This window comes from Saccostrea echinata, unplaced genomic scaffold, assembly GCF_033153115.1.
Source record: "Saccostrea echinata isolate AGI-Se365-2 ecotype Australia unplaced genomic scaffold, CSIRO_AGI_Sech_v1 ptg000009l, whole genome shotgun sequence".
Classification (NCBI taxonomy): domain Eukaryota; kingdom Metazoa; phylum Mollusca; class Bivalvia; order Ostreida; family Ostreidae; genus Saccostrea; species Saccostrea echinata.
The window spans coordinates 22,826,090-22,838,953 of NW_026889758.1; the positions used below are offsets into that span (position 1 = coordinate 22,826,090).

The window sequence follows — 12,864 nt, forward strand, 5'->3', positions numbered from 1 at the left end:
TAAATTAAGATGAAATCTCACGCAAATGTATTCTGCTCAAGCATGTTTCACATTATCCAACTACATGTATAGTAATATGTAAAGTACATGAATCCTTCAGTTCCTTTTACCTTAATAACTAGAGGGGAAATTTTAGAAAACTTTTATATATTCATGCCTCTACGTTTTGTTTTAATCACTTTACGTGATATTATTATCCTTAGAATTTCTGGTTAACCAAAACATATGATCGACAGAGGCATGCCATTTCGTAAACCCTTTATGATCAAAGAGCAAAGTTAACGAGACCCACTTTGTATTTATATCAGGTTTATTAAAAAAGGAATAAAGAAAATAAGGACTCTGTGAAATTTTTTGGCTTTTATATGACCTACAAAATCAAGCATTCTTGTTTGTAGATGAATCCTTAGCCAAAAAAAAAAAAAAAAAAAAAAAAAAAAAAAAAAAAAAAAAAAAAATGACGAACATGCAGGCATCGGGGACCTTTGTAGCTTCTTTGATAGCGTGAAGCAAATCTTTCATGGTCTAGGGGGAACATGGTTCTTTGAGACATTTGATTGATAGAATAATGAAACGTAAATTATTAGGGATATTTGTAATTTTCGGTAGCACATTTGCTATTTATGAATCGGATACCTGATATGAGGTACGGCTTTGTTCTTGACCTACGTACAAAAGTCCGGGGAAAGGAGAACCAGTGCATGGCTTTTAAAAGTGCAATAATTCCAACTCAGTTGAAAATTGAGTAACGAGTGAACTAATTGTGAAATGATAAGAAGTGAACCCATAGCACGATTATTTGAAAATCTTATATTTTTGTGAGGAAAATATTTTCGATTACAGATATTTACAATATATCTATTACAAATTCGTTGATGCAAAAGCAATTCATCTCCAGTTTCTATGTATATGGAATCTAAACACTATAGATATGTGTATGCCTTTCTTCGTCCTCCCGTGCACCTCCGGTCACGACCTATACAGAACCCTGTCACAAAGTGTCACTGTCTTTTCACCCCAGCCACCACGTGTAATCATCTCATTTTTACATAATACACAATAGCAGTTTTGCTTGTTTTGGACGGAAATACGATTCTAATTGGCATCATTGTCGGATGACAGGAAGAATCATTCTCTTTTAACTGACATATTTAAACGTGTTCCAATGTAGTTAACATTTCACCCGTGTGAACATGAAGTTTAAACGGTCATAAATACGAACGTAAAGAAAGGTTCTTGTTCATTTTATTGTCAACAATTTAAAAAAAACTATATAAAACATAAATCATTTAAAAAATAACATCACTGTAACTGGAAAATCCCATCCTTTTTAAATACAGTCATGAAAAACAACCTTAAGTATTACACAGTATATACTTCATTATATAGTTTAAACGTAGAATCCGGAAGATTCCGTGTCAATCTTGGCGGTCCTGCCGCCATTCTTTCTCGAAACGCTCCTGAACAGTTGACGTCACAGGACGGTGGGTGGGAAAATTTCTTCGGGGCATTGTTTCTTGTAGAAGCTCGAGAAACACTTTTTCTGCAACAATAAATTGCAAAACCGATCGATTAACGTTCTTGCCAGAGATCTTTATATTCTGTCGCAGCTCGGTAATAAGGTTACAGTATCTACCGTACCTAGGGTTAACACTGTACATTGGATGTTGAAATTTCAACCCCTTTTCTTCCATTTCCTTCGGCGCACGCATTGCAATTTACATTCTAACCGTTTTTGGAAATTATTTCCGGGTCGTGGACATCCCTTGATTTTAATACACTTATTTCTCAGAACGTCAAATACCCATCGTCGTCGGAGTTTTCCGGAACAAACAACGTGCATGTTCTCAACGGGAAATTTACATCTCACATTTCTTGGTCTAAATCGGTTCTTATGCATTTTGCCTGCAAAGAAGAAAAACACACTCATATACTTTGCAAGTTTTCTATAAATAATTAAATAATTCATACTTAAAGCACACGCGCTAACCGGCGATATTTTAAATTACAGTTGTATATCTCTCGTAAATGCTAAACCTGCATACAAAATAAATCTTATGAAAGAGAAAAAAAAATTACGTTTTTAATAAGGGAAATGACACACTAATGCATGGGAACGTACAAGGTTCTGCGTTCACCATTTTAAGATTATAAATCAAATAAGAACCAATATGGCTAGAATTCTGTTGAAACTTGCAGCAAAAAGTGTTCCAATACGTTAATAAAACAGGGGAATGATCACGAGAAAAAAGTGGCATCAGTGGGACTATCGGAGAACTGGTACCGTCCTTTCGGTACTATAGATAGCAAGCAATATTTTTTTTCAGAGCAGATAAATCTTTTCAAGGTAAAAAGCCTTTTTTTCCTTCAGCACTTACATAAAATACACTTGTCTACGAGGTGCGATTAGATCTTTAATTTTCTGCTCAAATTTATGTCTCCTTAAACTGTAATAGATGTGCAACTATGTTTCACCCAATAATTAACAACTGGCGATGTGCGGAACAGAGCTGGTATTTCGATTTTTTTTTTTTAATTATAGAAATATAGATTTACAACAAATTATCGAAACACAGTCCACAGTCTCCGTGGTATTAAAATTCTTTCTTTGAACCATTTGTAAAGAGGAGAAAATAATCAAAACAATTAATGATAGGTATTGCTTTTGCAGATACTCTTTTATATGGGTATAATGTAAGCATGATTTGGCAATTGCAAAATGCGAACAAGAGGAAAATATTGCGTAATATAGAATATGAACGGAGTAAATTTTTGATTTATCTTAACAATTTCTCGCATAATAGAAGAAAAATGTCCGAGGTAATTTTGTAAAGTGGGCAGAGATTTAGACGATAAGAGGTTGTCCTTTGTTCATCAACATTCTTGTCCGAACCCCAGGACTGAAACATTTTGTATTCCTAGTTATTGTATAGTGAAAGCATGTGGGTGTAAGGGGAAAATCAAAGTATACATAGCTCGGCCTTGATACTTGTTTACGATTTAACATTATTATCTCGTTTTTCGCTGAGATAACATTTAAGTTTATTTAGAAGGACATTCGATCTTCATCAAGATAGACACTAGCGAAGAAAAACAGCTGGCTGAAGCAGAAAGATACCCAGCAGTTTAGTCACTTATATAAGTTTGCACCGATTCCACTTCGGGCTCAAACTCACTTTTACTTTTAAAGATGTGATGTATTGCAGGATTGCATAAAATCCGTTTGGTGCAGGAAAGTGATCAAAGGACGGTTTTCAAAAAATTATAAATGTAAAACAACTGCATGTCACTGTGCAATACAAAGAAATGATCAGAAACGAATCCATGATGTGGACAGGAAAGGCGTGCAATTGTACCCTTATGTACAAAAACTTGAATACAAATGCGCACTATCCAACTTAAAAATAGAAATTACCCTTATATGGTGTGATGCATGTTTCTTTGCAAGTTCTTCTTTTATCGAAGTTGTTTCCGGGTTTTCTGCAGCCCCAGAATCGAACGCACCTTCCTTTTGTTGCGTCATACATATAACGTCGCATTCTCTTTGGGCAGTTGAACACATCGAAGGACAAAGGCTGACTGCAAATTGTGTTTGCATTCGTTCGAACGAAGTTTGCAGTATCAAAGAAAACACCTACATAACCCTGGCTCTTCAGTGGTGAAGTTAAGCCGGTGTCTTTCTGTCGTCTTAAATCTAAAATAATAAATATTGACAGTAATGTTTAGAACTAATATGGAATCAAGACAGAAGGGGGTGTATGTAAAATAAATACATGTAGATGGATATTAGTAAGTACTGACCATAAATATCATAAGGTTAGTTAAATGCATTTTATGTACTGCAATTATTTAAATAGAACTTTGTAATTCAATAATATGACACTAGCCAACAGAATTTTATATGTATATTACAAGTACCTTTGTCACATATTGTATCTAATCATTCAATTATCTCGACATAACATTTGTATGAATAAAAGTGCAAAATAATGATTGTCGAAAACATTCTTTAAATACTGTCAGTTGATCTCGATAGGATTCCAAGGAATATTGCGGTTTTCGAATTTTTGCTTTCATAACAGGATAATTGGAATCAGTAATTCTACTGAATGGATAGTGTTGTAAAGTTACCGATCTGAATTAGCCCCACGTGAAGTTCTATATTTATGTAGATAATGTTCCTGTTTGCTATGATTATACAAGACAGGTTGAAAACATTAGTACATTATTGATGAATAAAGCACGTATGACCTAATTTTGGTCTTCCTTTTTAAACTTTATAGAGATGTATATTGGGTATTTCAGTTTAAAGGTGTTGATCTTAAAGCAAGATGAGCTTATTATGGCCAAGATTAAAAATAAATATTTAAGAATATTCTATTTTCATACACGTGCTTGTAAATGCAAAAGACAATAATAGGTGACTGAAGGCGCCCTAATATTGCCTCTCGTGCGATCAGTCCAACAACACATTACAGAGGGCATACTAAGCAAGTCCTACATTACAGAGGGCATATTAAGCAAGTCCTACATTACAGAGGGCATACTAAGCAAGTCCTACAATCAGGTAGACATTTTATACTATGGAGAATTTTGATCTTATTATATTTTTCATTTGACTGAATAATCACATACCCTTGCAAGAAGCATCGAGTTTGCATGCTCCTCGTTCGCAAGACTTGGAAATAACACACGATGTTCCACCAAAACAGTATACATTCTGGAATGAGAGAAGCGTTATTTTAATGTTTAGCCGTGCACACTATAAGACTGTGCATTTCATTACCAGAACCTTAACAGAAGGCAGTGCAGCAATCATTGAGAAACTTTTATGTTTATTTACCACATCTGTTTGCCTCTTTTTTCAAATTTTGCAGATCCATGAATTTAGCGTTAAGTTATTTTGCGGTCAGAAATATTGGGTAATTCTTTAAAAATTCTTAAGCTTGTCAGAATCATTTATTCCAAATACGATGGCGGTCAGTTTGATCGAAACGCACAAAAAGGACACCATCTATTTGTCCTCATCTAAAGACTTAGCCTGATACTTCGGTGGAAATCAAACTCAGCATCGATAATACAAGTATTTATCTCTAAGATGATTAATGAACCCATTTTAGAATTAGACAGACACTTCTACTTGAAAGGGGTACTTCAAAAATCATTTAGTTTTTGGATATAAATAGTAACGTGAATGTCAAAAAATGGTTACATTGTGTCTCATCCTATAGACTATCACATTTATCACTGAACCATTCTAATAGCTACTTTGAAGAGATTTTCTATTATAGTTGTATGCGTTATGGCCTTGAGAGGAAGATAATAGACCTATAATTGTCATTTTCCAGCTGCGTAGCGCGGAAGTATTTTTCGCACTAACCGCAGAATGTGTGACACGTTTATTAACGTTTTGCCACAATCATGAATTTGGGCAGTAAACAATTTTTTTTTCAAAATACCATCGCTTGGCATTTTTATGGAAACTCCACGGAAGGGGGATGACCATAGCATAGACACTGTTCATATATTGTGGGTCTTATTTACGCTCTCTACGGATCGGTCTGGCGTTCATTATCACGTAAAAAAGACGTTCTTAGGAATGTAGCCAGGCGCCAAAAGTCGTGTCGCGCGACTAAATTATGATCATAATCTGGTGTCCACTTTTTTGGTCCCCAAATGACTAGATAGTAAATGATTTAATATAGCAATAAAAAATGTAATGGTTGCCTATATTGATCAATTCATAATAAAGATCTCAAGTCTGCATTTTTTGCAGTTTTGCTTATTTTGCGTGTGTGCTACAAGTTCCAATGTGTTAATCCTAGATCATATGCATGCTGCCCGATTAGAGATAAAGAATATAAAATTATTTCCTTCAAAAGTCTCACAGGTTGAACTGTACGTGGCATTGACCTTAGAGATGAGGTAAACAATAACAGAGGCACACAAGGCCAGGGGAGGCCGGCTGAAATATGAGATGTTTGTTTGGAGATTTTTTCGGTCAGGGCACAAAGCTCCCCATTTGCCATTAATTACAGAGTTTCCAAAACATTTCGTGGGTCATCTGTCCCCAGTGGTCAGCTGCGTCATTTATTCAGAGATAGGGTTTTCTGCGATTTAACTTTAAAACGTCTAACATAATTTTACTATCAACTGACTTTAAAATTAGCTGTTCGAGTGACACTGCAAAAAGCACTAGTCTTTCTTTTGTTGTCGACATCTTTTGAGAATTAAGAAATAGTTCAATTCCACATACCAAGGAATACTTCATCCTAATTACTGAATTTTAAAAATAATGTAGAGGGTTATTATGGATTTGACTAGAGTTGATCAATATATCCAGTCTATCTTGTCCTTGCATTTGATTGACTGGCTTTTATCATTAGCAAAGTTCAGTCGATGAAACTGAATGAAAATCTTATCAGAGAGCCGTGTCTGCTTTTTATTCATGATTGGTCACTTCCTATACATCTCTCCACACTGCAACAATTTTTCTGACTCAGAGTCATTTGGAAGCCGAGAGGATAAAAAGGAAAACATCGCGGGGGCGACCGAATCTAAAATGAGTAATAATACAAATTCCTCAATTAAAGCCATCGCCGAGGATTTCGCAAAACGCATCGGAATTCCCAACTTTGTTTTGATACCCTTAATTTAGCGAGTTATTTGTTTAATGTAATTCATTTGAATGAATTCCAACCTATAAATATTCTCCAGATTCGATCTACGTTTTGTTATTCTAAGCACAGGGATCTATCGTGATTTGGGTGTTACTCATTTAGGGCGAGGGATGATTTGTAACATAAATTCTTTATGAGCAAAGGTTAAAAAATAACTCGAACAATTAGACAACACCCTGTCACAAAAAGATATTTAAAAGATTGTAGATTGTCGAAGCAATAAACTTAAACATACTCTTAACTAGTATCAAAAACCCGGGTGGGACTTCTATTGGAATGTTCAAGTACTATATATTACATATTTTTCCAGTGATTCAATGCAATTAAAGAAAATTTCGTAGTATACACAAATTGCTTGAAGCTGCTTTAGATAAACTCGACCGCGCGATTGTGTAATTTTTTTCTTCAATTTTTCTCCACGTGCAAATGTCAAACCACGGCGCCAGTAGCAATTCTTCTAACCAATAGCACCAATGGAACTCGCCATTGTACATCAAAATAACATAATTTGAGGCTTGTTTAAAATTTACTGTATCTTAGAAGTCGATGAACCGGTATAGTTGAAAAAACTATACCAATCAATAAACTGTTAAAAAAAAAGCACAAGGATTATCTGTGTCCATTTAATAAGGTAAAGTTACAGAGAATTAAAGTAAGACAGAACTGCATTTTATTTAAGGATTTCATGTTTTCCATTCGGGATTAATTAGAATCGCAGCTATAATTAACACATTGCAAAATTACATCTGTTGTTCAAGATATGAATATTTCTACAGGTACAAAGAATGGCACTACAAATAGATGAAATAGCCCAACTTACCTGGCAAGGATTGTTACATTTACAAATAAAGTTCCCCTCGATATCTGTATCGTATCCGTAATCACACTTCCTATTGCAGGGGGGCCGTGGTCCCTCTATGAGAGGTCTGTGGCTTTTCATAGGTCCCCAGATTGAGTCTTCTAAGGGTACAGTAACGACAGACGTCCCTAGGGCTCGAATGACCGCCTGTTATATATAATACCGGTATATAGTAACACTTATACATTGAACAATTTCTAAACGAGGAAGTGAATATTACTTACCAATGCACAGTTCAGTAGGAGTACAATGCTAAAATCTTTGATACAAATCATTTTATACTTTTGTTTTGGAGACAAAACTACGAACTGAAAAATATTTTTGTGTATTACAGCTGTAGTAATTTTTTTCTTATAAATACTAGGCATTAGTCTTGTGACACCTTGACCGCACAAACCCCGCCTCCTGCAAGAAAACTAATTCATAAAATGCTGGCATCACACAATTTTCTCACATAAGCCACACCCCCTGTTCTCTGATTGGTCAGATCAAGTACTGACTCATGATTAATACTGCTTTTCGTTGATTCATAGTAACACGGTAGTAAATAGTGATTTGGATGCTTAGAATAGATCGGGAATTTGTAACATTCCTAAGAATGCACAGAAGTTTAACTGCCGACATCTGTAGATAAATTAGTGCGCTGGTAAAGGTAATCAATGCCACAAGGGTCAGAAATTTACTGCACCCAGATCATACCGCAAATATCTAACGTTAAAGAAAAGTAATTAGTTTTAGTTGCTGTTTTTTCCCCAGTGGGCATCAGATTATGGGTTTTTTTTTCTGCAGGCAGTATACCGTATATACTCGCATATAAGTCGGATTTTTATGCCCCTGGGTCGAAAGATCCCGGGGGTATATTGTTTTTGTCCTGTCTGTCTATTTGTCTGTTTGTCTGTCTGTCTGTTGTCAGCTTTAACCTTGCCCATAACTTTTGATTGGTGGAGCTATGACGTTCATATTTCACATGTGTATTCCTTGTGACAAGACCTTTCTTTGGGTACCTTCATATTTGACCTTTTGACCTTGACCTTGGAGTTTGACCCACTTTTGCAAAATTTTATGAGACTTTAACCTTGGCCATAACTTCTGAACAGTTGGTGCCTGGGGTTTCAAACTTCACGTGTATTCTTTGTGACTAGGCCTTCCTTTGGATACCAACCACTTTGACCTTGACCTTGGAGTTTGACCTATTTTGAAAAACTTTAACCTTGGCCATAACATTTGAACAGTTGGTGCTTGGGGTTTCAAACTTCACATTTGTATTCCTTGTGACAAGACCTTCCTCTGGATATCAACCTCTTTGACCCTTTGACCTTGACCTAGGAGTTTTACCTACTTTTGAGAAACTTTAACCTTGGCAATAACTTTTGAACAGTTGGAGCTAGGGCTTTCATACTTCACATATGTAATCCTTGTGACAAGACCTTCCCTTGGATACCAACCACTTTGACCTTTTGACTTTGACCTAGGAGTTTGACCTGCTTTTGAAAAACTTTAACCTTGGCCATAACTTTTGAATGGTTGATGCTAGGACTTTCAAACTTCACATATGTAATCCTTGTGACATTACTTTCTTTGGGATACCAACCACTTTGACCCTTTGACCTTGACATAGGAGTTTGACCTACATTTGAAAAACTTTAACCTTGGTCATAACTTTTGAATGTTTGGTACTAGGGCTTTCATACTTAACATATGTAATCCTTGTGACAGGACCTTCCTATGGATATCAACAACTTTGACCTTGGCTTTGACGTTTTACTTACTTTTAAAAAACTTTAACCTTCGCCATAACTTTTGAACAGTTGCAGCTAGGGCTTTCAAATTTCACAGGTATATTCCTCGAGACAAGACCTTCCTTTGGGTACCAACATTTTTTATCTTTTGGCCTGGATTTTGACTTGCATTTGAGAAACTTTAACCTTCGCCATAAGCTGTCATATGGGGGCATCAGTGTTTCACAAACACATCTTGTTGGAAGTTAAATTTCGTCTAAAACTCAATGTCTGGCTGACAAGTGAGTCCTAGAAACATCGGCACTTTTTTGAACGACGAAATGTAGTATTTTCTCAACTCGGACGATTAATCGTAGATTAAAGTCGGGGCATACTTTTAAGATACTTTCATGCAAGAAAGAAACGTCTAAGGTACTACATGCATAAAATACAAGTGCTCACAGATTTTAATGATTTTATTTTTGTTGCGGCATAAAAGATCAAATATCGATGTAACACCCTAAGACATACTTCGAAATACAGGTAAATAAAACTGTATATTGAATCTGGAATTAGCAACCAATTCTGATCAAAAAATTAAAAATATCGTTCCAACTAATAATAGGGTCAATTAATCTGAACAAATATAACCGACAGACTTAACCGACTTATATGCAAGCATACGGTACGTAACTTTTTTATGTTTGTAGATACATACGGAAAGGTGGCCGATATTGAAGAGGATAAAAAAGGTACACTTCTAACTAGCTAGGACGATATTTCTCAGTCAACTTAAATCATAGCTTCTTAGTTGTTTGCTTCTATCACTCTTTTAACAAGCTTTTTTTCAAGGTAAAGTCATTAACCGGCCATTTTTTTCCCCATTTTTATATACATTCATAAACCCCTCATTTATTTGAACTACTTCATTATAGGAGTCATTAACCGAGATTACACTGTATCACCTTTTTTACACACTGAGTAAAAAAAGTATTATAAAGTAATTCTTTTTCTTCTTTCAGCAATTGTATATCCTCGAGGAGAGAGACAAAAAGTGATTAATTCTTGAAAAGATTTTTTAATCCTGATAAGAGACTAATCTGTGAAAGATATGTACATAATTGACTCAATGTCCCCTGCAGTAACTCTCCCAGTAACTACGTGAACTAGGACAAGGCTACGTGTGCAGTACCGATTGGGACTATTAGAGGGGACCCCCTCAAAGCTTCAGAAAAGAAAGCGGTAGTGGGGGTATCCTCACATCAGATAGACTAGGATGTGGAGGAATATTAAGTTATCATGGTATATAATCAGAAGAAACTTTCGGAATAAAGGGAAAACTTTTTCAAGAGAAAACTTTGCAGAATAAATCTTTGCAACTTTTAACTGCATGGTTTTTTGTGTGAATAAAATGGAATATGACCATGTGTGTCTTAAAAAGTTAACGATGTTGATGATGTTGAAGTGTATGTATGTGTTTTTATTTTGAATTATTTACAGAGAGAAAATGTCTCTGAACACACAGTATAAGCAGAATCGATGCATCAGCTGATGAAATTTTGCGAGAAAATTGACATATTAATTGCGTTGGCGTATGAATACAATAGTATCTTTGTGTCCCATGAGTATCCCTTATGTAACACCAATAATCACACTCGGAAATATCAACTCGAGCTGCATGTATTATTCTTCTATATATATAGACGTAATTTGGTGTTCCGAAATTTGACACCAATTAAGTCCATACACGCCCTACGAAAAACTGGACCGTTGTATTTCAGCACATCTGGGCTCTAGGCGAAAGTATTCATCTTAATGGACAGGTTCCGAACATTTGAAAAATGCCATAAAGCTGAATTTGTGCACTTTAAAGATATTTCAAAGGCCATACCCGGTACTACTGATCGACTTTAATTGTGAAATTACAAACAGATATCTGAATCCTTCTACACTAACAATTACAGAACTGTTTTTTTTTTTAAGTCTGAAAGTGCTTGAAGCTAAGAAAGGAAGCTAATACATATATTATAGAACTAATAACTGTTAAACGAATATATGCTTACACCAAGCACTTCCATTTCCCCAGTGAAGTATAGTTCTCTGAGAAAGAAAGTAAAAGGCTATAACCACTATCGATTTATACATCATTGTTATTTTACCCATTCTTTCTAAAAAGAAAAAAAAAATGCAATTTCATTAACAAACACTTTGTTTAATAACGATTCAAATTTAATTGTTTAAAAGTCATTTGTTTTTTTTTCAGGTAAAATTTACTTGGCATAATGAAATTTTAAAATTTGCCCTCTTACGTTATAAATATAAGTACGGTAAATGATGTTTTATTTAAACTTTAAGTGTATAACCATTTTTAAGTTGATGATACATTATCAGATCAAACAAGCAAAAATGCAAACTCTTTAAGCACATACAGTAACTGTTTTGTTTCATATTCAAGATACAAATGGTAACGTAAATACTCTGCACTTAAAACTGTACAAAGTGAAGAAAATGGAAACATTTAGTTTTTATCTGTGAATAATATTACTTCTATTCAAATTATATAGTTGCAAACAAGTATATTGAGTAAAAATCCCTCACTTTTGTACATCCATTTGCACCTCTGCACATCTGTTCCAGAAAAAAGCAAATGTCAGTACAAGAAAACAATACAGTGTATATGTATAAATTTCTCTTTTCGACATAATAAAGTTCACGTCAGGTTCCTTTACTGTATCGTTGTCAGAGCCCTTTAAAACTAATAATAAGTTTTATTTCAGTTTTAAATTGTTTTTATTGATTACATTCTCTCAAATTGCAATTAATGTGGAACAGAACTGACATTATTAGTCCCCTACCGGTGAAACCGGAGGGGACTATAGGTTTCCTCTGCGTGTGTCTGTCTGTCCAGCTGTCCCTCTGTCTGTCTGTCAGTCAGTCACACTTGGTTTTCCGCACTTTTTTCCTAAACGCTTGCAGATATTGAGCTGATTTTTGTTATGTGAGTGTATCTTGATGAGTTAATTTGCATTTCATTCCGCTTCATTGATTTTCGACGGAATTACGACCTTTTCAATTTTTAAGGGCTGAAAAGCTGAAATTCATGTGAAAGCACATTGGGGTAGTGTAGATTCTAAATTAAAATCACGACCCCCGGGGGTAGGGCGGGGTCACAATAGGGAATCTAATTTTTACTTTGAAATATATAAAAATCCTTTAAGATCTCCTTTTTCAAGAACCACTGGGCCAGGTATGCTGAAATTCATGTGGAAGCATTCTGGAGTAGTGAAGATTACAAATTATTAAAATCATGACCCCTGGGGTAGGGCGGGGCCACAATAGGTATTACATTGGGAAAAGTCTGGTGAAGAACAGCAGGGCCAAAGTTACTCAGGAGAGCGTTGTGGTCCATGGGCCTCTTGTTTAATTTAGCACGCATATCATGCCACCTTTTGGTTACAACACGGAAATGTTTAACTTTTCTCAAGCTAAGAGACAATTAAACGAATTTTAACTCTTGATACATATAATCATCAAAAAGGGTAAGTCTCTAGTATGGAACCAAAGCCTTCAAGATCAAGGTAGAAATCTGTGAACATTTTGTATAAAT

At 35.2% G+C, this 12,864-nt stretch overlaps 1 protein-coding gene across 1 annotated transcript; it reads right to left on the reverse strand.

The window, feature by feature from the left end:
- Positions 1-1,229: 1,229 nt before the first annotated feature.
- Positions 1,230-7,909, reverse strand: LOC133183466 (uncharacterized). Its single transcript, XM_061318426.1, has 5 exons — positions 7,764-7,909; positions 7,501-7,686; positions 4,636-4,720; positions 3,416-3,694; positions 1,230-1,905 (listed from the first exon to the last, which is right to left on the reverse strand). Exons 1-5 carry the CDS (start codon positions 7,905-7,907, stop codon positions 1,676-1,678), a joined length of 924 nt encoding a protein of 307 aa, XP_061174410.1. The 5' UTR covers positions 7,908-7,909; the 3' UTR covers positions 1,230-1,675.
- Positions 7,910-12,864: the final 4,955 nt, after the last annotated feature.

Coding starts and splice junctions, on each gene's coding strand:
- LOC133183466 (XM_061318426.1), bottom strand. CDS start 7,907: ATGCCTAGTATTTATAAGAAAAAAATTACTACAGCTGTAATACACAAA. Junction 7,687..7,763: donor TCCTACTGAACTGTGCATTG/GTAAGTAATATT, acceptor TATATATAACAG/GCGGTCATTCGAGCCCTAGG. Junction 4,721..7,500: donor AATGTAACAATCCTTGCCAG/GTAAGTTGGGCT, acceptor CTCTCATTCCAG/AATGTATACTGTTTTGGTGG.